Below are 27,014 nucleotides of genomic sequence, written 5' to 3' on the forward strand. Positions count from 1 at the left end.
TCACAGATTTTTCAGTTCCTGCAAGTTTAATGAAAATTGGTGATTAAAACAGAACCCAAATTAGTACACTGACACAGAGACAGATAGTTAAAATTCAATTAAAATGGCTCACATCCATCTTAAGAGACACCAACCAGTTGGTCAACCAGCATTAATTTTAGATGGCATGTAAATACATGCAAAGTCCCAAAAGTGCAACCAGGTAATGATCAGAAAGGTAGGGTGCAGTATGAAGCTGAAAATACTAAGAAATTTGGAGGGCATAAGGGAAACAGTACACAAAACAATAGAAAGACTGTAAGTTTCACCATTCATAGACTAATTTGTTTCAAAAAATAAGATCAAATCTCACTAGAAAAATTATTTCTTCTTTTTTTTTTTAAGGCTGTTACAGCTCATTCCCTGAGCATCTATAAGTTCTACAGAAAATAAAGGAACTGCTGAATCAAAATATAGAACAGCCACAGAGCACACTTCAGAATGTCTAATTTAAATTTCTAAGTTAAATTGTTTAATGATTGTTTGAATATGATACCAGTGTTCTGCACGCAACAGGAAAGGAGAAAAAAAAAACAATATACCCTTACAAAGTATTCTATCATTATCATTTTTCATGTCTCAACTATTTATCAAGCTGTTTCTTCAGGCAGGATATCATGTATTTGGTTTTATTTTTCACCCAAAACCTCCAAACTCCAGGTCATAAAGAACCTTTCTCTCAAATATAACCACACGCGATTTTCTTAATTTTTTTATTTAATTATTTAATTGCAGGATTATTCCATTGAGATGTTACAAAACAATGTCACACCACATGAAATTCATATATCCATTCTACTTTTGTCACAAAGTCAACTGATAACGCTCTTTTTTTCATCTTTTGCATTAACTCACCACCTGCCTTTTTTACCTTGTACTGTCACACATGAGACACTAGCTGTCTGTCTCTGTAACACTGATTTCCTTCACTACTTCTTTGTCAGTAATACAACCAAACTTGGAAGGATCATGTTCAGTGGATGCTGAAAATGCTACATAAATACACTATAAGCTTGTGCCTCAAATAATCTCCCTCCATGTCCTTGAAGGAGGTTATAGTAGACAATAATTAATGTTATACCAATAGGTGTAGCACTGCTGTATCATTACAGCTGCACACATCTGTCACTGGCAGGTGTATCACAGCTATGCATTACTGAGGAAACTTTTGAAACTTAACAATCTAATAGTTATTTTAATCTCTCTATTAAAAATAATGTCTCACCAAACCAACGCCTATCTCCTCCCTACAAAATCATTACTAATTCAGAAATGGAACCTCAAATGACTGCCATAATTCTTTCAACTCAGGCACCCTGCTTATAAACCAATTAAACAAAAGGCTCTTGACTAAGTCCCTCCAGCAAATAACCATTTTCATGTAGGACACTTTGACATAAAAATCTAAACCTTCTACAATTTCTCCTGGTATTAAAGGAAGAAAAAATTAGGCTCCAGTCTTTGTTAACTTAGAGGACATGAGGGAGAAAATTAAGGAGTACATACAGCCTATTTAAGAATGATTTTATATGTTTACAGCTTGCATTGAATGACTGTGATATTATACAATAATTTCTCTTCTAAGAACCAAAAGTTATAAAGAAAATATAATGCTGTAATAATTCATCTTAGACTCTTCAACAGAATTCCATTTACTGCAACAAGACTTTTTTTCTTAAGTAGTTCATTTTTTAAAAAGCTATTAACTATCAAATGCTTAGAATTTCGAAGGAAATCTTGCAAACCTCAGCTACTTCCAAAAGTATATGCAGTGTAGTCTAACCGATGCAGATTTAGTTAAGAAAAGCTGAAAATATGGTTTAAAAATCTTTGTTCCTTAGAAAACTTCTTTTTCTACAGTAGCAAAATGTACAAAATTTAATTTAATAGACATGGAAAGGCAGAAGTGGACTATCACAGGAAGAGAGAGTCAGATTAGAAAAAAATACTCCAGTTCTCTCTTCCCAGACTAGTTTTGAATCATTATATATTTTTAAAATGTAATATTTATTTTTATTATTTATTTATTAATAAAAATATTTATTTTTGAAACAAAGAAAATACAGAAGATAGTTTTCAACTCTGTTTTCAGGAGCTTACTGCATTCTATTTGGCAGCTGAATTATATCACATATATGTCTATTGCTTTTTATTTTACAGTTATTTGTGTCATAATAGCAGAACTGATTTTGCTAATTGTAAAACACACAATCAATGTGACAACATTGTTCAGATAAATTCAAAGATGTACACACTAAAATTTAAAAATATTTGTGTGCTTATGATTTCTTGTTCATTCTATGCCTTTCTGCTGATTTATAGAGAGTTCAGTACAAGTCTGTTACTTATTTTTAATGCTTTACAGTCCCAGCTGTAGCATCTTCACATGAAAGTGCTGAAGAGAAGCAGAGAGAGGCAGCTGTTAAGAAGGCTGGTCTCAAAATACATGGTTAAGATACCTGTCCTATGTCTGCAGAAAGCTGGTAACAATGAAAAATTGGACATAGTTTAGCTTTGTTAGGAACAAATTATTTACTCACAAGGTGGTGAGGCACTGGAACAGGCTGTCCAGAGAGGCTGCAGATGCCCCATCACCGGAAGCGTTCAAGCCCAGGTTGGATATGGCCTTGAGCAACCTGGTCTAGGTAAGGGAGTGGGAGCTAGGCAATCTTTAAGAACCCTTCCAATCCAAACCATTGTACAATTCTATGTGTTCAGTGCTTCTTCTCATTACTTTCTGTCTTTGTTGGACAAAGAATGAAGAAACTAATTTAAAAAAAAATAATTATTTTAGGATTGCCCAGTTACAGACGCCTGATCCTGGAAACTTCTAATGCCACATTTTGGCACATACAAGTCTCTGCTTTGTAAGCATTGGTGCAGAGGTGTCCAATACACTGTGCATAACTTCCATGCAATTGCTGAGGAGGAAAAGTGACTTTTTATCACTTCCTTGCTCCGAACCATTATGTTGCAAGCTAATGATGTATTCACTTTAAGAGACAACTTATAAAAAGTCTGCCCTGAAGTATACCAATGTGGAAAAGCCTCAGAGGACTATTACACAGAAACTTATTAACATATATTTTTCTTCCTCCATCATATAACCATAGAATCCATTTAGGTTGGAAAAGAACTCTGAGGAAAATGAAAAATATTTCAAGAGGGAAAATAAATACTATAGTCCTTGTTTAGGTGCACACATGGAATCCTCAGCTAATCACATCCCTCTGTAATGTACTGTTCAGGATTGAGAGAGGACATTACTGAGAAGAGATAGCATAAGGTAAATGCCAGCAACAAAATGCTTCTCAACAGAATGAAAGAGTGACTGAACAGTACATTTACCAAAATGACATGGACCATTACCCTGCAGCACAGGGCTTTCAACAGTTTTAGTCAGGTATGGAAGAGAGATCTGTTTATGTTAATGTATTTTAGCCAACTATTTATTACATGCATGATACAGTGCCCTAAAAATTCAAACAGCTCCCTGGAACTCCCTTGTACTATTTATTTTCCATTAAATCCATTTAATACTGTACTCATAAACATGTCCTAGTTGTCCTTGGACTTCGCTTTAATCTGTGTCACTCAAAACAGAGGTGTGTCAAGGAACTGCTGAAAAAACAATGTATCTTACTGCTCTTTAACTAAAACCAAAACCAGATCCTTGCACAATTTTCTGGAGTTGACTGAAGCGCTGCCAATCATTTAAACTTAATGGGTGGTCTCATTTTAATCCAGATTTTATTCTGAATGCAATGTTCAGTAACTATTCTTGAACAACTTTCAGTATACAGACTCTTATTTGTAATACATTCACACAGTCAAGGGATTACTCAGTAGTTACCAGCACAAATTCTAAATCACCTGGGGCACTGGGGCAAACAAAAAAAAACTGCACCAGTTTTAGTCAGTACTATCCATGGACCACTTCTGAGTCTTATTTCTTAAAGTTGTATTAATGTTCGCTATTATAGCATTTACTTGAAAAGAAGATTGAGAAACACATATAAGCAATCCATCTTTAAGCGTCCATGAGATCAAACAGCCTTCAAAGAAGACAAAAGACTTGCAGTGACCATTTGGTTTACAAGAGTGTAGCTTCACCATTGCTCCTTTAGTTATTAAAACAATCCCACTCCTTTTCCCCATCATAAAAAGCATTTAATGGCTATAGTTTCCACTATTTCAGTACCATAAAAACAATGTTCTCTTCCAAATACAGAAATTAACAATCTGCAAATCTTCCGCCAAGACGACAGGAGGTAAGACAGAACAACGTGGAAGTATTCTCTAGACTTCCTCAGCAATCTAGATAATCCAGACCATTAACAGAAAGAAACACCATGCAATTCAAATGCATAACCATTACCAAATTTTCACAAGAACCAAATGAAAATATGAGCATTCAAGAAATTTATACCTTCTGTCCCTGTATGTAACTGAAGTACAATAGATTTCCAAAGCTTTCAAAATGGATATAATACTCTGCTTTGTTATCTACCAACATATTTTTGTGAAGCATTCTATGCAGGATTGTTTTGGCTTGCTTATTTGTTTGTTTGGAGGGGGTTGATGTTTCATCCTTTTATTGGTTGTTATTTCTTCTGGTTTGGTGTTTGGGGTTTTTTTTAAGAACTCAGCTTCATAAACTACATTTTTAGGACTCCACCTGTACCCTAAAGTGAAACTTGAAGATAAAACCTCATTTGCTGGAAAATCCTCAGAACCTGAGGGCACTGAAGAAAGGCAAGCAGCACTTAGCTGATTTGTACAGAAACACCTGAATAGAATAATATGTGCATTGTTTGATGTGAACCAATTTGTAACTGCTTCTCTAGACAATAAAAAATCTAGACATTTGCATTCACAATTGCTTTCACTGCATTTTTCTAAGGGTCAGACTTTACAGCAGCTGGTGTTATCTTCTGCTTTAGCAGAAGTCAAAGACAATTTTTGTTACTGACAGGTCACCAATAAAGAGCACGAGTAATGCCTCAGAAAATTTTGGTGGATACTCTGTTGCCTTTGGATTTGAATACTTTTGTTAATATTCAGAGTAAGTAAATACCGTAAAATACTTTAAACCTCCTTTATGTTAAAAGAACAAAATTTTGATTTTTTTTTTTTTACTTGTTTTCAAATAAATACAGGAAAATTTAGACACTCAAAATTAAGGTCATGCTAAAAAGACTTATAATGGTGAGAACTGTGACGAAGCTCTTCGTTTTGTTTAAATAACCACCGAAGAATGACCTAAAATCTAGTCACTGGGAAGAGCAGGAGAAAGGTGGGGAGATGGGGGAATGCAGTCATAGGGTAGCTCTCCCCTTGACCTAAAAAGCCTTATTTATGAAAAATACAACAATTCCACAAACCAAACAGTCTCCTCTGAATACATTTCAACCCACTAGTCAGGATACTCTCAATAAAGTAATCCCACATTCCAAACTAAGTACCATATTGGGGAAAAAGGAATTTTCTCCTTCAGTTATCTTTACTGAGTCCAAATCATCAGATTCAGGGGACTGGCTGTTAATCTGAACAATTCTTTAGGCTGCCAGTCAATGAGACCTGTATACTGAGTAGAAAAACACTGATGTTTTAGATAAAAAGGTTTTATCTAAATGCCACCTTCTTATGGATAGTTTTTTAATTCTGTTACTCCCTAGCTTTGTCACCTCAGCTTGCATACATGTTATCCTCTCTGTAAAACAAATATAATTCAGTTATTTATAATTTCCAATCCACATAAATAAAAGACCACAAAACTCAGGCCTGTGATAATATATGGTGGTTGAATTTATGGATTTTTAAAGAATTATGACCTAAAATTCTTTTTTAAAGGTTAATCTTCTTAACAGCACAAACTAGTGTCTTTTTTTTTTTTCCTGCTTTCTTTGTGTTAAATTTAATAGTACCTCAAAAAACAGTTGTGGTTAAGGGGTTAAGGTTCACTTTAAAACAGGAGTGATGAAAACTGCCTAAGAGCCGGCTGCAGTTCTGATGATGTTAAAAATGCAAATGTCCTTCGCATTTTGTCCCTCAAGGTTTTCTATTTCTGTACCACAGCTGACACCTTCACTTTCCATTTTCACCATGTAAACAGAGACATGGAAATTCGATGGCTGTATGAAGTTAGGTTTACATTCAAAAAGAATCATATATTCTTTGTCTCAATTAGAAAGCAAAAAGATGATAGTACTTACTTCAGCTCTCTCTAAGACAATAGCAAACAAAATGGTAGGTACTACATCTTCAAAACACAATAAACAGCAGACTATGAATATACTAAAATTTATACTATATAAATACACTAAATTTGCATCCTGCTAAATGCATTTGCTTGATGATTAAGAGTATCTCCACAATTAAATTCTAATTATCCTGCTTTGTAGTAATCAACTCTTATCTACACTATTAATTCATTTATTGGCTTCCTCTCTCCAACAATTTATTTGCTTGCCTGTGTTTCATCCTTCTTTCTTTTAACAGCCTACATCATCCCCAGCAGTTTTTGTTCTCCTTCCAAACTCAATTTTCTCTCTTCTGATCTTTTCCATCCCCAGAGAAGGCTCCTCCCACCAATTAGTGGTTCCTTATCTACTTCCATTATACAATTTAATTCTACATCTACCTCAAATACCTGCAATCCTAGTATTGTCCCCAGCATGTAAAATTTGGTTTCAGAAGCCTATACACATACATATTACCGTCTGAGTTTCCATATTCTTCATCTCATTTCCAGCTATATCACTGTTTAAGTTTTCACAAAAGTATAATAAGTCAAAATATGTTCCAAACAGTCAAGGAGCCAGGGTTCAAGCCACTGAGAACACAGTATAGTAGCAGAAAAGTTTGTTCATGCACCACTTGTTTATGTTTTCTACAATTCAGAATAGACTGATACATTACTTCTTAGATACTACATTTGGATGCTCAGAACAATTTCATTCTAATAAAAGAGTACTAGATCTGCACACAAATCCACCTACAGAAAAAAACCCCAAACAAATAAAAACTCAACTCAAAACTACTCACTGTAAATACTGAAATATATGTTAATAGGCCAACCACATTTCCAAAGACTTTATCTACAGGAGTTGCATGATGCACATTTGTCGTTACCTTTCATTCATCTTTCACAAACCTACGAAACACAACAAATGTTTGTTTCTGACTTTTAAGTTCTAACCAGGTAATAGTGTCAGATCATACAACTTAATAAACTGTAGCTCTTCTCTATTCTCTTCCACATGTTTATACATTTTACAAATATTTTATTACTGAATACAACAGACATATCCCTCTCTCTTTGAAGTCAGCTCCTCACAAGCATAGTCATTCAGACAGCTGCAAGACAGGACAACTTCCTTAAAATTAATCAATGTCAAAATTAGCAGTTAAAATGTTTTATTTTACTGCAGTAATTCTGAGAGGGAACTATCTGCAGCATGAAAAGGTGTGCAAAGCTATGCTTTTTCTTTGTGCTTTAAATTAATACATTTTTCTTCCAGTTTTGAAGATTCACATAGACCACTGTAGTAAAATGATACTACAACTAGAAAACTGCAACTACAACAAATTAATTTTAAGGCTAATATCTGGAACAAGTAGGAAACTGTCTCTGCTAACTGAATAACCCAAGAGAATGTAAAACCCCTGGATCCTTCAGATGAGTAATAAAGGCATTTGCTTTTGACAATATGTTCAGACACTGGGTCAGACTAATAAAGCTTGAACACGTTTTCATTACGTAAAATTTTCCCTCAAAATACTCCCTCCTGTAATTTATGGAAATTACCTCTTACCCCTCTTTATTAAGAGGAGAGATATTTTCCTGCAAGGAAAATGCTAAATTTAAAATTACAGTCCAGATAATGATTATGGAACACCAGAAAAGATTAGTCTTTTTCTAACAGTTGTTGCATTACATTTATAATCAATTTTACCCCTTTTCACAAACTTTACAACAGATTACTACCTACACAGTGGACATGTGAAAATAAGCTTAGAACACTGCATTCCCTTTGTAGGGAAGAGAAGGGAAGAGAAAAAAGACAGCTACAACTACAATATACTGGAGATGTATTATTTCACTCTTTTCTGAAAAAGAATTCTGATATTGCTGGATGAGGAAATTCTGTAGTTCTAGAGAGAGGCTATAAAAGGCTATTTCAGCTGCAGTGTGTGAAAAGATTATGTTAAAAAAGCAAAAAAAGGCAATAACAGAAGTACCAGAGAAATCAGGAAGAATAAAGAAGAAATTTGACACTAGTTTTTACAAACACAAAACATATGTTTCTGTGTTTACATAGAAATTCATGACCAGTTTTAAAAGCATGTGGAACTCCTCTGCTCTTTAACTCCATGCCATCCTTGGCATTGAAAGTTTGGGTCAGATGGACTGGATGACCCAAACAACACATTATTGGCTAGGCCCCCAAGTTAATATATGAGGAAAACCTAACTGATGATTCCCAAGAGATATCTGTTTCCCTTCTTAATTATTTGTGTCCCTCAGTTATGTAAAAATCAGTGCATCCTGCAGCAGTAGTTCACATGAAAACTGCTGTTGCTTACTGACTTCAAAAGTTTTTCATGAAGAAGAGACTCTGATGCATACAAAAATGTGTGAATAGAGGTGACATTAACACCTACAGAAGAAATTAGATTCCTTCTTATTCTTGGTGGATGAATTACAACGTATCTCCTTGAATTTTTTTCTCTTTCAAAATCAGTTTTACTGTCATTTGGCTGCTGCAAACCAAAGGTTATTTTAGCTAACCTAATGCAAATCCCATGGAGAAAAAAACCAGTGAAATGGACTGACAATGCTAGCTCCTCAGTTCTTTATACAGATAGTCCATAGGTGACACTCAAAAATGCAATGAAAAACACAGTAAGCACTACAAGTGTTGAAAACCTTTTTTCTTTAAATACCGCTTTCTGAGAAGCTTTTTATATTAAATCTGCATTTTTCAAAACAGTACTTAGAAACAGCTACAGCTGAATGGACTCCCTGGTAGCATGGTTTTAACAGTCCTAAATCACCATGGAGTCTGACATTAAGATGGGTAGTACAAAGATGAACTACATCTCTGAAAACAACACACTGAGATGTCTTAGGAGATGACAGGCATGACAGGCAACTCTGGGGGATCCTTCAGTACAGAAAAATAGCATAGAATTAGTTCGGATCATCTTCAAGAAAGGATTTCTTGTTCTAAGTTCTCTGCCTTGACCATTCTTTCAGGTAAGAAGTCTAAGGAGACACCATAACTCCTCAGGAAGAGAATAAACTGACAACAAAAAATCCTCTCTCCAAACCTGTCCATAACAAACAACTAACAACAGCCTGTCGTGGCTTAGCCAGCAACCAAGCCCCACCCAGCCACCCACCCACTCCCCAACAGCAAGATAGGGGAAAGAATCAGAGAGGTAAAAGCCAGAAAACTCCTGGTTTGAGATAAAGAGAGTCAAACAGGGAAAGGAAAACTAGCACTATAAAAAGCTAGTCAACAAGCCAACCTTAACTATGGAATATGTTTTCATGAAGAGAGTATTATGTTTTTGGAGAACATGCTTTTACATTGTTCTGCATTATTTGCAGTATCTGCTGAAGAAAGCTAATGAAGCTTAGAAGGATAGCCTTAAGGAGAAGCACATAGCACATTTAATGAAAATATTAATAAATCCTATTAGTAAGCAAGGCCAACAGCATGACTGCTCTCTATCCAAGAACCATTTCTCTTACACACAAACAAAACTGTCTTTCTCCCCACCATCACTGCACTCTACAAATATTGATTACACTGTCAAACACTACTGAAGAATTTCAACTGAAGAATTACTTCAGTTATATTGTAGGGCACTGCAATGAAAAACAAAAGGCAAGAGGTAGCTTTTACAAAAGAAAGAATATAATACTGAATTTTCTGTTATTTATTTTTTCTGAAAATATTACCATTGGTGTACATATAGAGACAATCTTGGGAATTGTTTTCTCCTTGAAATTACAGATTAGTTTAAAAAACATTATAAGCAGCCACACACAGGACACAACAAGAACACTGAGAAATGAAAAAAAATATATAAAATTACTTAAAATGTTTAGCTCACCTTTCCAACAGCAGCAGGCACTCTGTTGGCCTTCCCTGATCTTTGCTTTCATTGCAGTGTCCAGCATTACAGCTGAAGGAATAGAGTACAGCAGAACCCCACTAATTTACCTTACTAATTCACATACCTCATAATCTGCACACAAAAATCTGCCACTTTCTCAACTTCTTAGGCAAAATAAAAGTGAAAATCCTGTTGAGAAGGCTTCTACTACTCAATTTGCATCATATTTATAAATATGCTACACAATATTGACTAGTACATTATTCAGTGTTGCCATCAAAATGTAAACTAATCTACCTTAATAAAGAAAATGTTTTTAAACATCACCATGTACAATGGTAGTGACTTGCTCATTTTGAAACTTTGAAATTAACAAAACTAACTGCCCACCAGTGAATTAGGGAGGCTCTACTTACTTAAAATTGTAATTTCCTCATTGATATGTTTTTACCTACAATTTTCTTCAGACTGCATTGCATTGGGAATACAACAACTACACTTAACTATGTCCTATCACTATTTTAATTATTCAGACTTTCTCTTTCAGAAGATTATATATATTCAGTTTAGTGTCTGACTTTTACTTTTTTCTCCTCAGATTTTGTTGGTTAGTTTTTTGGGTTTTTTTTAAATGCAGTATAAGATACCAATTGAAATTCAATTCTGGTATATTATTCTGACACTTAATGAAAACCTATTTACCCCTTGATTTTCCAAACCAAATGACAGATTATCTCAAAATATCTTACACATATACCGCCATCTCACACCAAAACCCAGAAACCTGAATCATACCCTACTGCCAGTCTTTTAACACAATCAATAAATTACATGGCATTTCTGATCTGAGATGGTGTTTATCAAGCTTAGAATAGTTACCAGTTCAACACAACTCCCATACTTCTCCAGAAGAAAAGACAGCATACTACCACATTCAAGTATTTGAATTTCAACTGTGAAAAAAATCTTACTGGTCTGACATCACCACATGAGTTGGTAAATTGCCGTGCTAAGCCAAAATCCAGCATAAAACACTTCCTACAGGTGCTTGGAAAACGTCCCATAGCGAAGTTTGACTAGGAAGAAAAACAAATACAGATAGATATTAGATAAATACTCACAGGTTTCAATACGTTCACATATAATGCAATAACGCAACCAGAAAATTCATATTCTATTTCTCTATTCTTTCCCTATTTCTCTATTCTCTCTTCTATCTATCTCTATTCTATTTCTCTATTCTTTCTTCCTTCCATGTTTTCACTTCTACTGAACTCCCACTAAATTTGAAGAAAACATTGCTAAGAAAAACAGGCATCGAACCCAGCATATCTGAACAGTACCCTATATTGTCCAAAGAGATTGTCGTCTTACTTTGTCACTTAAAATATATTAAATTTTAGCAAGAATTTTCCAATCATGTCACCTTCTCACAGAATCTCAGCATTGCATAATTGATCACAAGGAAAACAAACAACCAAGAATGTCAAGATTTGACTTCAGCACAAAGCACAGTTAGCTCCAGCTAATTCTTTCTCACCTATTTCACTTGACACTCACTGCCTCTATGTCCTTTCCCTATTAACTGAAGGCTTAAATGGGGATGGGTCAGGGAGAATACTTTTATAAAAAGTTGCCAAGAAGAAGTGATGCAAATAAAATTTTCCTAATGTACAGAAATTTATTGGAAGTTTTATGTGAGCATCATTCAGCTGACAGGAAACTTAGCAAATATTTGCATCTGTCAGAAAACACAAAGATTTGCTTATTTTTTCCCCATTTACAAATTTTGACAGTTCAGAGTTCTAATGATATTTGTCATACAGAGCAATATTAAAAACAGGTGATTGAATTTCAGGAATAAATTCAAAGAAAATCAGAAAAAATAGTAAGAACAAAAGCGTGATACCATCAGTATGGCACTCTCCTCCATAATGACATATTGACAATAGATCTTATTAGAATTGAACAAGAAAACAATATTTTTCTCATACAATCTTTCTTTTTCTTGTTTGTTGAAAATATATTACATACAAAAAATTTTCTATTGAAGGACTTATAAATACACTCTACAGTTAGTATCTATTCTTTTAGATTTATTATATGACAATATTAATTGCCAGTAGTCCAATATATTATGTCATATCTTATGGCAAATACTCTTGGTTACATGATGCTAAAGATAAGAGTTGGAAGTTTTAATTCAGAAAATTGCAAGGAGGCCTAAACTGGAGACAATGAAAAAGACCAAAGTTACTGTTGTTGTAATCCAACATTAATTAACAGAAAAAATCTGCCCTATCTGATGATTAAACAATCAATTTTTTGTCCCTTCTCATTTTTGCATTTTAGCATCTAGTACAGAACCTAACCTTACTTATGCGGCCATCTAATGACCACATCTTACTTGTCCATTTTAATGGGCGGACTTACTGGTTTAATGTCCCTATGCAGGAATCCCACAGAATGAATACTTTCAATAGATTCCAAAATCTGCTTCCCAAGCCGCAGAGTGGTACTAATGGTGAATGTTCCTCGAGATTGGCTACGACGCAGGTCTGCCAAGTTCCGACCCTGAGAGAATTAAAAGGACATTTTCATAAAAAAAACCCAAGAATCACAGATGGTGTCAAGTCTTCCTACTTCTTCTTTAGTTGTTCATAATTAACCATGAAGTACTTTCAGTACCTATTTTCGCACTCAAGGGTAACACATCTCACCTAAATGTAATGACTGTATGTCCCCAAGTATCTCCAACACTAAATTTAGAATCTGTCTTTGAAAATATGAACCTTAGTACCTTCCTATTCCTAAAAACATGGAACAAACTAATCCCTATTAGAAGGTCAGTACAAACACTATTAGTTAACACTGTATTTGTGTCATACCCAAAACGGCCACTGAGAAACTGCTTGCTAAGTAAGACTTCTTCACACTCACTTCTTTAAGGAAAAGTACATAATTTAATTATACGTTGCATCAAACAGATGAAAAATATATAATTATATTATGTAGGAAATGCAACCCCATGACATCACAGAACTCTTGTTCTGCTAAAATAACAGATGAACAACAGTATGAACTAGAACACATTTTTTCAGTATTCATATTCATCAGAATGTCATTAATCCCACAACTCTAAGTGCTAATCAGCTGTTTTATCCCTTTCTAAATGAACAAGTCTTTCAGTAAAATTGTTTTCTTTTACTTGCAAAGGGTAATTTTTTATTTTTACTTAAAAAGCCAACAAAATGCAGAAACTAATATAATACATTTTAGACTATCTTCAAGTGAAGACTTAAAAGGAATGTAAAATATCTCAGAAGACATCACAGTTCACTCTTCCAACAGTCGGGTCTTTCTCAGGATGCAAGCTTTCTCCTTTTTAAGAGAATTATGGAAAGGATATAAAAGCAAAAAGATATAAGGATGTGCTCAATTTAGGTTCACTCACTACAATGCATTTGTGATCCTTGGGTTTGTTTTTTTTTGTTTAGCATCCTCTAAAATTTTACTAGTTTTGTATATGCTTGGCTAATAAACCTAAACACACAAGCAAACATTGAGCTCTTTGATACACTAACCTGCAATTGCATGACCACATAGTTAAATCTGTCATTCCGTCCACATCCTATGAATCTACAGACATGATCTTTTCCTAAGAGAAAAAGAAGCAAATTAGCCAGTAATATTGAAATTCTATGGTTTATTCCTCTAAATACCTAGGAAATCACTGGAAAAGACAGTTATATATCTATTGAGATCTTTAATAAACTAAGCCCCATGCAGTTCAACAGCAATAAAACCAAAGTTAGTTCTACCTGCAACTAACCAGAAATTTTTGCCCATAATCTATGTAGCCCTACCACAGCTCTCACTCTTCCATAAGAAAACATGCATCACAACATGCCTAAACGTCCACAAATGTGGAGGATTTTGGACTGGAAAAGGTTATTTTCTTACAAAGCTAATGGCTTGTTATAGACAATATATATCCCTAGCCAATATTCCTCTTTTCTATTAGCTGCAGCTGCCATGGTGAAAGAAAACAGTAGTATTACTTGTGAGTTATGTTTTGCATTAAAAAATTGTAGAAAATGTTATTCAACTAATCCAATTTATTAATATCTTTGTCTAGAACACAATCCTTGCTGTTTAGCTACAAAAGATAAATTCAACTCAGGTAACTTGGAACTGGAAAAAAAAAAAATTCAGAGTTTTGTTTAAGCTGATTTTCTTTAAAGCCTCCTCCTGTCCTAGGAGCAAACTGCAAAGGAGAAGACAGGTCAAAAATAATCTCCTTACTATCCTGCAGTTGTAAGTCAAAGCATAAGATACCCCAGGTAAATACAGAGAAAAAAGCAAGCCAAAGGCTGCAGCTGGGAAACAGAAGGGGAATGCAAACCCATTGTCATTTTGGTACCAGTGTTCATTGACTTCAAGAGAAGCTGGGACCCCTTATGATCCTACTCTGCCCCACTCTACTACTGAACATGGAACTGTAGGATTAAAGTTCCTCAGGCCATTTATCTTCCTTTCTCACATCAATGGAAGCTACAGCCAACAGAAGGCTGATCGTCTCCAATGGTAGCTAAAGATGTGTAAAATTTGTCACCTAAGATTTCTATCATTAATTTCTTTACCCTTAGGATTACAAGAATGTCATAAACAGGGAAACCCGACCCCCCCCATTAGTGCTTTCAAAACACCATAATGTCTACCTACAGATCTGAGGGGACTTTTTGCTACTGCTAAACTCATAGCTCCATCAAAACCCTAAAACTTGACCCTACAGCTTCTGAATATTTTCAATTCACTTGACAGAAGTGGCTGTCTCTTTCTTGCTTCCTCAGGAAGCTGCCTGACACATCCAATTAAAACAGGTAGGTAGGCCCTTTTAAACAAAGAATATCTTACAGGATTCATCAAAATAATTTATTTTAAAAGAAATCTCTACATTTCTGCAAATACATAAGTGCTAAACTTTAAGTATCGCTGGTTTTCCCACACTTTTTCCTTCTACCCATTTGTTCAAGTAAGACAGGCAATATTACAGACAGTATAATTTTATGAAGAAAAAGGATTAGCAGCAAATTTATCAAGATGAAATTTTGTATATTCATTGCTGCAGTTTCCATTATTGAAGTCTCATCTCAAATATTTATGATTAATTTTACAGCCACTTGTGGGTATTCTGAAGGAACATCTTCAGAGAAAAATACATGAGTCAGATTTTATCTGGCTAATTCAGTAAATGTCCAAAACTCAGTTTGGTCAGAGAAATCCCATTTTGACTGGAGCACTAACTCAGTTTATGTGGTAAATTCCCTAAGAACTCTTACATAAAACTGAGGAAAGAGGAAGGGGAGAAGTAGAGCCTTCATAACTTATTCAAATAGAATGATCCCCCCCACTCCATTGGGGCTATACACACCTACTACAGCCTTTTCCTTAGCAGGAAAACAGTATTTTTTCACACCTGTGAGCTACATGGCTGGGCTGCAGGGCAAGATGATGATGGTAGCAGGCTGCAGCGAACAACTGTGCCCCTGAAAAACCTCCTAGGGAGGGTGTTAAGCCTGTGTGCCATTCCCCAGGCTGCTGCAGTGTATCACTACAGCAGCTTTACAGCCTACACCAGACACAGCCCATCACTAAATTATGCTCAAGAGCTGTAAATGAGTGAGGGAGAAGTCTGTAAGGTTGTGTGAGACAGAAACCAACTGAGTGAGTCTCACTCTCACTGAGTGAGATGTGATAAATCTGTCTTCTCCCATCTGACTGTGGGAACAGATGGCCTAACAACATGGTTAAACAAAACAACCATCTGTTGCAGCAGATTTATTTTTTTTTAAAAAAGCAAAAATAAAGAACTTAAAGAGTTAAACAATATTCTGCAACAATAATTAGGAGACAGCAGGGGGAAAAAAATTAAGATGTAATTGATGACTAAGCTGTAATAAATGGCCATATCAGTGAACCTAGTCCTCCGCCATAATTAAGAGAGAAGGCATACAGTTACTCACATATTCCAGCATGTTTTGCTAGCTCAGTCTTAAAAAGAGCTTCTTTGAAGCTTTTTATTAGTCACTGTACCATATACAAAGTTATTACTTTTATATACTTCATTATACCACACAGTTATTACTCATTTTACCCCCGCAATAATGACCACACTGTTTCAATTTTTAAAATTTCTGAAAGTAAAGAATGGTAAGAAATAGCACATCCCTGCACTTCTACCAACAGCTATTCTTATTTCAGTTTCACAGTTTCTGTGATATAAGATTCTAATAGAGATACACTCAAAAGCATGTTTATAATCCTGAAAATGTGCCTAAGCGCAGTATAGACTGGAAGAGCTTTTCTGCTCTATTGAGAGACATTACACCTGTTTATTTAGCTCTCTTCTAAAACCCTTTTTTTCATAATATTCCACAAATTGAACAATATTTTTTAAAAATCAGCTCCACACATCAAGAAAATTCTCAATGACACTGCAAGCTCACTGTCTCTCATTAAAAATAGAGGAAACTTTTCAAATATTTGAAAGTAAAAGGATTTTCATGACAATTCTATTCCTTCTATACTATTCCTATGTCCAATGTAATTAGAATACCTTGCGAGACAAGAACCTAGGCCCTTTGAGAAAAGGAGAGTAATTATATATATATACATATATACATAAACACACACCAAAAAGGGATAGAAGAACAAGATAAAAGTTGGTCTCAGAGGATGTATGCTAATAGAAGGTTGTTACAAAAATATCCTAAAAGAACTGTTTACAATTTCACCTGGTCTGAATCTGCATGAAAAGAAAAAAATTGTCAAAAATAAGACTAATTTCTACATGATAAAAAAGCATTTAAGAATAATAAAAAATCTTCAAGAAGCAATTACAAAGTTGTTTTCTCCATTTTCGTCCACTTTTCTTGATTTTCCCTATGCTCCAAATTTTGAGCTCTTCCATACTGAAAACTTGTGAAGGTAAAGAAATTAATGCAAATGGCTCCTAGGAGCAAAGATTTTTTGTAAAACATAAAATGGTCTCTACCCTAATCTTATTTAATAAAAAAATCTTCTAAGTATGGATAAAAAAAGCTGCATGTAAAAATAAGGTACCGTATTTATGCAAATTATAAATCGCAGTATATGCAAAAGGTTCACCTTTGACCCATCTCTTCACTGTGTTTGCTTCACTGATCACTTACAACATTCTCTATCTAAAACCAGAGCAGTAATAGTGTTAAATTTGGAGCTTCCACAGCAATGACTAGAGGTCACCTCTAGTGTTACTATCATCACCAACCTTTGTCTTTTTTTTCTTTTTCTTTTTTTTTTTTTTTTGTGCAAGAGAGCAACAAGATATAAAAAGTAAAGAATAATATATTTAAATTGTTTTCTCATAAGAAAGATTGTCAAAAGTGTTATTTCTAAAGATCTCACACAAAATCTGCATTTCAGTTATATAAAAGCTTCTATTTATTATTTTCTCAGAGAAATAATATTGAGGAAATAAATAACAGAAATATTTATTTGGATTATGTATTTTGTGGATTATTAGTCTCAGTGGATCTGTTGTTCAGGTGTTTCATTGCTCTGTTCTTTTTATCTAGACGTTTCCCATGATTCAATAGAACCAAAGACTCTTCTGCAGGAAGACTTGGGTTGTTTGGAATTGCAGTTTCCTTATCAGTATTCCTCTGAGAAAATAACTTCTGGAAGGCCCTATGGCAATTATTCACACATAAATATTTTATTATTTCATCTTTTTTTTTCCACAAATATTTCAAAAGATAAAAAAGTTTTGACTAAGAAAAAATCACTTTTCTAATATTTTAACTGAAACTCAGCTATACTTTAACTTAAAGTAGAAAGTTAAAATGCACTCCAGTTATGCAGTCCTATATAAGGTCATGTTTTCATAAACACATTGGCACTGTAGTGCTACCAAATTCCAGTATTTTCTTTCAGATCTATTAATTTCCTTATCATTTAGTTGCTTCATCTACACCACTTTAAAGACTCTGGGTTTTGTAAAAAAAGAATCAAGCTCATGTGTGCAGAAAAAAACCACAAACCCTTGGAAAAATTAATTCGGAGCATTTATAAACCCCAAGAGTTACAGAGTATTTTGCTCTTCAAAACTCACTCTATTTAGGATAATTTCTTTCAAGAACCCTGACAAATGTTTTGCAAACTTTCAATTGGCAATACTAAAATTTACTATTCATCTCTGGACTAGAAACTTTAAATTTGAAGAAAATCTAGCCCAGCTACATAATACTAGATGCTTTTGTGAAATCCTTTAAACAGAGAAAAGCGTAGTTTGTTAACATCATAACATGTGACATGCTTGCCCTCTTAAATCTATAGAGGCTGTCAATTTCTGCTGCAGTGTGACCTTTACAGCACATTAAGCAGCACCATATGTCATGCAGATTTTGTTTTATTCAAACTAAGAGTTTGGAAAAATTTGGCTGCTGACAGGATTGCATGTATTATTCAAAATCTTCCAGATTAAAAATAAAAAATTTTAAATAAAAAGTTGCCCTTTAGATTTTCTTTCTGTAATCTTGTGTTATGAAAAGCAATGAAGAGAAGCCACTGCATATTTCTCTGTATTGATAGCTTCATTAAAGGATCTAAAGGTACAGAAAGTGCGACTATTCAAACTCTGATTCAAGGAACTGAATCCTAGAAGTATTTCAGGATTTTACATGCCAGTAATTTTTTCCTACAAGTTACAGTACTTCAAAGTTGAAGCATTTGCTTGTGGGGATTTTTTAAAATATGTTTCCCATTTCAACATTAGAATTCTTAGCAATACCACAAAGCAAAGAAAACAAATATTCTTATCCCAGATGCTGTGTGAAGGACCCTCACAGATTCGATGCTACATAGTACAGAAAAAAAAGACCATCTTAGAAGAAAAAATAAAAACAAGAATAACAACGAAGTCTAGAGCAAAAAACAAAGAGAAGATACGGATTCATAATAAACTAAATCTGAACAGAGGTTTTTGCAGCAATTGAATTTTTTGTTGTTCTTTTTATTTTCATGTCATCCCATTTCGAAGAAAAGCTTCCCTGTAGCAAAACTTTCAGAATCTGAAAGAGCTTCTATTCCACTTCTAATAATCATTTATCAATAACCTGCAGAATATAGGAAATATTTACTCAAAGTATTATTTTAATTACAATGATTTTTTAAAAGAAGATACACTGACATTCTACTTCTTGCATATCCAAGGTACAGCCCTACCTTGCAGCTTCTTCAACACAGCTACTTCCATTTTCAGCACTTGCTTTGGCTGCTGAGCTGATTCGACCTTCAGTGCAACGTTTTCCCGAGTAAGCAAGTCCAGTGCATCGTAAATTTCTCCAAACCCTCCACCTCCTATTTTCCTCAACTATATTGGGGAAAAAGAAAGAACAAAAACATATTTTAAAGAGAGGAGAAGAAAGTAAATAAAACAGCAATACTTCTTTGTTCTGCCTGTCATACCACAAAGGCCGTTGTATTACAAACAGATTTTAAAATAACCATCATGTCCTTCAGTACATGAAAGAGCTACTGAATAATTGACAAAGGTATGGCTAACCACAGTTTGGAATAGAACACACCTGATCTCCATCTGCACTATTGTACATAGTATAATAGAAGAGTGCAGTAGTATCCCCAGCATGAATCTGGGCAAAGTCAGCATGCTGAATAAAGACTTTCCTCAAATAGTCACACAGAGCCCAGAGATCGTCAAAGACAAATGCACAGTGACATTTTTAAAATATGCCATCTTTTTCTCTTTTCAGAAGTATGCACACTGAACAATAAAGGTATAAAGTTATACAAGTTTTTGGACTTCCTGAAAAGAGACAGTATTTTCAATTATATGGAGTGACTTACACACAGCAGCTAAATCATAAATTATAAGAAATGGCTACGATTTCTTTGAATATACATTTCCAGTGTTACTCACATTTACCTACAATTCATCACTACCATTCTTTTTAGCAGACAGACTAAAGAAACTTGCAGCACTAAAAGTTTCATCTGTGCAAGGAACAGGCAAAAAGAATGCTCATGGCATAGTAGGTAGTTTGCACTACATTCAGAGCAAATATTAATAGGTGTCTGTTCACTCTGCTTTAAGTGGTCACAGGGAACAGACTTCTTTGGTTTTCAATATCAAAAATGTCAGAGTTGTTTCACAAAATGCCTCCCCTGGCTAACATTCCAAAGCTGATAAAAGAGAAAAGGAGACAAAAAGAACTTACCCTACGACTGACATGGTTTTCTAAATGTCATGTGAAAACATACAGTTGCTAACATTATATGACTGCACTGCATTAAATGTCACCTAAACAGTCCAGAGTTCTAGAGAGCAGCAATACGCTCACCTACCTTCAGATTCTGAAAATTAAGCTAATGTCTCCTAATCCAGACCATCAGACATTTGACTGAGCAGGAAAAACACTTTTTAAAATGGCCTAATCTCTATGAATAAGGAAGAATATAACAGATAACACATGAATTTTCAGCATAATACAAGCACACCAGTGAGAATGCATAGTGAAAAAGGTGAGAGGAAAAGGAAAGAGGTGACACAGTCATCCTCACCCCTTACAAATGTAGACGAATTTATCATCTAACTTCATTTATCAGCTTTAAGAAATGGCCTGACCAAGAAAGAATGCCTTTGAAAGGTTGTTTCTCTGCTTGTGTGCTTAAAAAAATTTCAAACAAACAGACCACCACACTAATAAAATAAACAGATCAATTTATATCCTCAGATAAAGCACACCAGAATCATTAACATACACCCAATAATTACATCAGTCAGCAGTTCCAGGCACAAATTAACTTCTCTTTGATTGCAGAAAAAAATACTTTCCATGTCCTTTGTCACCAAGTCACACACATTAAACAATGAGCCCATATTTTCCTTGGTCTTTTTTTTGCTGCCAACATCCCTATAGAAGCCTTTCTTGTTGCTTTTCACATCCTTCACCAGACACAACTGCCAGCTGAGCTCCAGCTTTTGCATTCATTCATCATACAGAGGCAATGTCTCCATGTTAATCTTGGGCAGCCCATCCCTGTTCCCACCTTCTGTTCACTTGCATTTTGCTTTCCAGTTCACAGAGGTGTTGACCATTCAACCATACTGGCCTCCTGCCACATCTGCTCAACATCTCTTACCTTGATGAGGACCGCATTGCCCTTGTTTACACCTGCATTACAATTTCCCACTTTGTACACTAGTTTCAGGCTTCTCTTTTTTGCACTCAGCATCTCACATCCCAAACTCCTTCTCTCCATTCTCTCTTCAACTTTTGTGTCTTCATATGCTCCCAGGCTAAAGCATACAATTTCCAACAAGTTTTATCTTGGTACTTTTCCTTACACTACATAATGAATGGCATTCTTAAACATATCTAAAAACAATTACCATTACAATCAAGTCTCTCTAAGTCAGGATTGTAATAAATATTTTGAAGGCAAAAAAGAGGCATGAGGAAAAGGCATCAACAAAGGATAAAAGCAAATGCTAACAGACACCAGTAGAGCAGGAGGTTGTCACTGTGGAAGAAATATTTTATACTGTCTTTTTTATGCTTACTTTTCAAAATAGGATCACCCTAAATGAAATCCTATGAAATCCTGAATTCAGGAAGTCTATCACCTTAGATGCCAAAAAATCCTTAATGTTTGCTACAGAAGAGAAGAAATTGAAGAGTTACCTAGAGGAAATACTTGGCACTCATCTACCTGTAACACTTGATCCAGAAAACATATAAGTGAAAATGTATAATCACATGAAACAAATTACAGCCTACTTTCAAAATTTTCCAGAAGACACGTATCTCATCAGCAGTCTTTATTACATAGGAAAGAAAAGAAACCTGAAGAAAACAGGGCTACTGTTGCACACATCGGACAACTGAGTAGTTTTGTGGATAGTGATATATCAGTACGTTAGTATCTATTTATTAATGGTATTTTATACTATTTTATCTGATTCAAGGCTATGCTTTCAGTTTTTACTTCACTGCAGTATTGAGATCAAATATAAGAAGGTATTTTACAAATACTTATACTCCAGAGATAGCTATTTAGGTTCTATTAGGAACCAAAAAGGAAATACAAAGATTTCCTATACAAAGTTAGTATCAGCTTCCTGCATATTTAAATGAAAGATAGGGCACAAGACAGTAGAAATTATTCTTTCTTAAGACTTTGAACTTAATGATTAATCTGTATCTTCTATGTTCAGTCTTACAGTACTAAATAAAATCTTGAAATAGGAGAGTAATATAAAGCAACCAGTTCAGAATCCATTCACAGCCTACTACACACACACACAGATGCCCCAAAGGCTCTACTGTGAACTGGCCTTTTTTTCCCCCCCCCTTTTTTTTTTTTAATTCTAAGCAAAAAAAAATAAAGTGATCAGAGGAATGGAGAAGGAGCTACAAGAACTCAGCCTGTTTTTCCCAGCAAAAATAACTTCAAATGGATACTATTTCCCTCAAGATGCAAATCAAGGATGTGAACAGCAAAAGGGAACAGAGCTATTTATGGTAGAACCAATGCTGGCACACAGTGAAATGAATACGAATCATCTGAGAATAAATCTATGCCATAAAATCCAACAAACAAAAGGAAGAGCAGCAAAGTCTGAAAGATCTTCCGATAAGAACTAACATATCTCACAAACGTACTATTTCAGGGGAGGGCATCTGACTGATCTCCAAAATGGACTGACATAATCACTGGCCAATCAGATTCAATATACTAAAAGTGCTCCTCCAGTTGTGCTTGGATCAGGCACTACATTGTGATTTAAGAGCTCTCCTAGGTCCTTATCAGGGAAAAGAAAAATAACCCACCTTAAATCCTCATCACTTCTTTTTAAAGTAGTGTAAAAGAAACAAGTAGCTTCAAAGCTCATTCACAATTTAATATAAGTATTAAGAGCAAAATGTATCTCACAAGAATTTTCAAATTAATTTCAAAGCACAAACCACTTCTTTTTAAAAACATGTCTGAAAGAAGAAAAAGAATTGCAGGAAGGCATACTCACCACCTTCCATCTTTCTTTGACCAATATTCCCACACTGAGGATGTCAGGCTGATCCCCTCCTCCACTCATTGCAACCTCCTGAGGCAATGGAGCTGCTATGCAAAGTCTGCGTCAGAAGAAACCATCCAGATCCCAGGAATGGCTTCCATTTAACCAGTCACTGCAGAAACAGAGCACAATAATGGATCTCAGTGATTAACAGAGTAAGAAGAAATACAGCAAAAGTTGTGTTTCTCACCCAGCACCTTAACTAGTTTTTGTATCCCATAGTGACTAACGTTGAAATTTTAGTCAAACAGTCTCCAGTACAGAAAAAAATTCAAGGATATCCTTCCTTAATTTTTTTAGCCTGCTCTCTCTCCAATCTCCAATACCAATCTCAATATAGAACTAATGAACTTAAACATTTTCAGAGGTATATTCCACAAGCAGTTTCAAATTGCTGCAAGGCATAACTACATTTAAACTTAATTTTAATAATCCCTTTTAAAATCTAATTAATAACTGACTAAATAATTGTTTAATTAATAGTAATATATAACAACCTTAAAATAATATTAACCAAAAATTACAATGTTAAAAATAGATACTTAAATTTCAGTTGCATTGCATACAGACTACTTCACATTTTACAATGTGTTTCACACAGCTAGGATTACTTATGATTAAATACATCTAAAGTACAATTATGTCAAGCCATAAACAGCTGTCTTTGGTAAGGAAAAAACCCTGTCTATGATAATTTGGACAGTTTATTTTTTTAATTTTCTGGTTTTAGCAATCACTGCTAAATTGGATTATAGATAGCATTATAAAAAATTGTACTTTGGAGATTAATATATCCATAATGGCTCCCATCAGCAACTACTACAACCAATTAAAAGCTTATTTCAATTCTTTGAGCTTTTCTAGAATTGTGCTTATTGTTACACTGGTGTAATTATACAAGTGTAACTCCTTGTATAAATGCTCTTATCCTAAGACAATACTCTTCAAAAAGTGTATTTGCTTTAGGTTATTTCTATTGCTTTCAAAATAGCATAAACTGCAAGTGAATAATGCTTTTCTCCCTGAATCAACACAAAAACGGTATGCAAAACTGGTAAAACCATTCTGATTTAAATCAGCAGTATGGCCCTCCATGTGGCTAAATGCCAAGTTTACTACTGGGACTAAATTATGTTTTTTAAGAAACACTCTGCTGCTTAAACAACCTGGCTTTTTAAGACAAACCTTTGTTTGACACAACAGTAACTGTGGGTTTTTTCATGCTCTTTCATATTTCTTTTTCATACTGTATTTATGCCTTTTTGCTTCAATTGTACATTATGACAGTTGAACCAACTCCAAATAAAAGAGACCCCTCTGGAGAAATATTAATCTGGATTAGTTGAGGATCTAAATTTACACCCAATGAGAGTGGATTACATGCCTGTAAAGGAGTGCTCATTCAGAATACACAGCCTAAATTGGTTTAATTCTAACAAATGACGGGAAACCAAATTAAGATTGTGTGTTTTGAGTAACAGCATCCATCCTGCAATTTAATCAGGTTGAACTAAACCAATTCAAATCCTACTGGTGATAGTAAATTCTCCCCTGCAGATAAACTCAAAATTCTAAATAGAACTAGAGCCATTTATGTGAACCCCTTTAACATTACTAACCACTGACTGTAATTACTGTCCTTTCTAACAGAATTATCATAACACAGTCAGGAACTAAGACAAAATGAAAAGGCACTAATGAAGGGGAAAAGGTCTATTTCCAAATTACATGCTTAAAGCACATATAGTGGTTTTTCCACTAACTCAAATGTTTGGTTCTTTTGCCACCACCTGCCAGTTACACCAAAGCAAGGGTTGGTCTTCACAAATGAACTGTTCACTTCTGTACTGGGACTTCAAGAGGGTTTATTTTTTCCTGATATTTGCTTAAAACAAGTAATGGAGACACTATTCATCTCACCAGAGCAAAATCTAAAATTGCAAGTAAGATTTTTGATGAAGCTTTCAAACGTGAGCAAAATTCATCACCTGTAGGAAAAGTAGATGCTTTATTAAATCGAAGATATGACAGTTCAGAGTTTTTTGTTATTACTGCTATCAGCCTTGACCTGATTCCCGATTTGATACTTAACTTTTTTTTTTTTTTTTAATACATTTGAAGTTACAATTTATAGTCAGACCTCTGACAAGTATTTCTGAGCGCTATTCATTCATGGATTCTTGAGTGTACTGAGAGAGCATCATCAACCGGCCCAGAATGCAAAGGTACAGCACATACATACAAAGAACCTGTATTTTAAGAATTGTCATAGAAGAACTCTATTACTGTATGTAACATCTGCATGGCCAGAGTAACAAAATTTTTATGTACACAATTTCTCAATCCTATTCTAATACACTAATTTCTTGTTACATCTCTTATCCTAGATCATTAAAAAGCAACAATGTCTATTCTATATCATCACTAACAGGTATTCAAAACAATAAAACACCAGGACCCATTGAACTGTCATGCATGGGAGGCAAAAGTTCTCTCCTGAGCCCCTGAAGACAAGGTGCTAAGCTCCTCCTGAAGCTTAACAATCAACTGCAAGCATTACAAACATGTTGAAGTCAGTTTGAAGAATCCTGGTTTTTTTCAAGACTTCAAGTAAAGTAGAAGGAGGATTCAGTGACAAATTTCAAGGCCAGAAGGTTTGAAATTGGTCCAAACCTTTATCTGATCAGGTCGTTTCAAAACTTCAACCTCTTTCAGTGAATTAGCACACACTAATACGTAAGACTCCAAATGTTCTTCACGGCTAACATGTTCCAGTATGTTCCTTCCCTTACAATAAGCACAACTTGCTTTGTTTCAAGATTTAATATGTTTAATTTTAACTTTTTACCACAGGACTTGGTTACAGTTTTGGTAACCAAATTCCATTTCCAGTAATTTCACCTCATTTAAACATCTAAACATATTTTTTTAACCTCTTGTCAATTAATACATTTCGCTTTAAGCCTTCCTTCATAACCATGGGTCTTTTATATGATCCTCCTTCAAAACCCCTCTCCCTGCTCCACATTCTTCTTGTGGTATGGACAGCAACACTGAGTTAGATATCCACACTGAATTACACTCTATCATACCAATTCCTAATATGGAGAAAAGATTTTTTTGTTATTTCTTCATGGTAGAAGTCTGATTTCCCTAATTCAAGTCTGAAACTGCTTTACACTTTTGTTAAACCACAACTTTATCAGATGCTTATACACCTCCATCCTTACACTCAGGCATTGCTACAAGAATATGGTTTCTAAAGACCTTATTCACAATCTGATCTAGACAGAGTTTCATTGCTCTGATGTGTTCTCTAATGGCCTTAATACTGTATAATCTGCAAATCTGTTAATTATTGATGTACTGCAGTGGATAAATATCTTTATATTCCTTACCTAATAACAGATAATGTGTATTCTAGTAGGTTCAATTTAGATTACAGTCACCTTCCCCAAATTTATACGGAACAAAAGGACATTATTAGAGAGGACTACATTTGGAGGACTTTTGGACAGACATAAATATGCATTCTTTGGAGGTGGTTCTCAGGTCAAGCTTGAAACTGAAATTTCTCTGAATTTGGAAGGATTTGAACTCAGACTGTTTGGCCCATTCCAAATTTCACAGATGAATTAAGGACTCATAAAGCAAATACAGTTGCATTTGTATTACTGAAATACATTGTTTTCAGCATAGCTCTTTA

At 34.6% G+C, this 27,014-nt stretch overlaps 1 protein-coding gene across 2 annotated transcripts in view; it reads right to left on the reverse strand.

The window, feature by feature from the left end:
* Positions 1-27,014, reverse strand: part of TTBK2 (tau tubulin kinase 2) — an 85,317-nt gene that overhangs the window by 40,275 nt on the left and 18,028 nt on the right. For both annotated transcript variants that reach the window (XM_042048115.1, XM_042048114.1), the window contains exons 2-6: positions 23,261-23,420; positions 19,438-19,585; positions 13,755-13,828; positions 12,604-12,744; positions 11,142-11,246 (exon numbers count right to left, since the gene is read on the reverse strand). In XM_042048115.1, the coding sequence (XP_041904049.1) occupies positions 11,142-11,246; positions 12,604-12,744; positions 13,755-13,828; positions 19,438-19,585; positions 23,261-23,329 (537 nt within the window). In that variant the 5' untranslated portion in view covers positions 23,330-23,420. The remainder of the gene's footprint in view (positions 1-11,141; positions 11,247-12,603; positions 12,745-13,754; positions 13,829-19,437; positions 19,586-23,260; positions 23,421-27,014) is intronic.

The sequence above is a fragment of the Corvus kubaryi genome, unplaced genomic scaffold (genome assembly GCF_017639235.1).
Source record: "Corvus kubaryi isolate FWS band 111438036 unplaced genomic scaffold, C.kubaryi_AGA036_p1.0 66, whole genome shotgun sequence".
Taxonomy (NCBI): domain Eukaryota; kingdom Metazoa; phylum Chordata; class Aves; order Passeriformes; family Corvidae; genus Corvus; species Corvus kubaryi.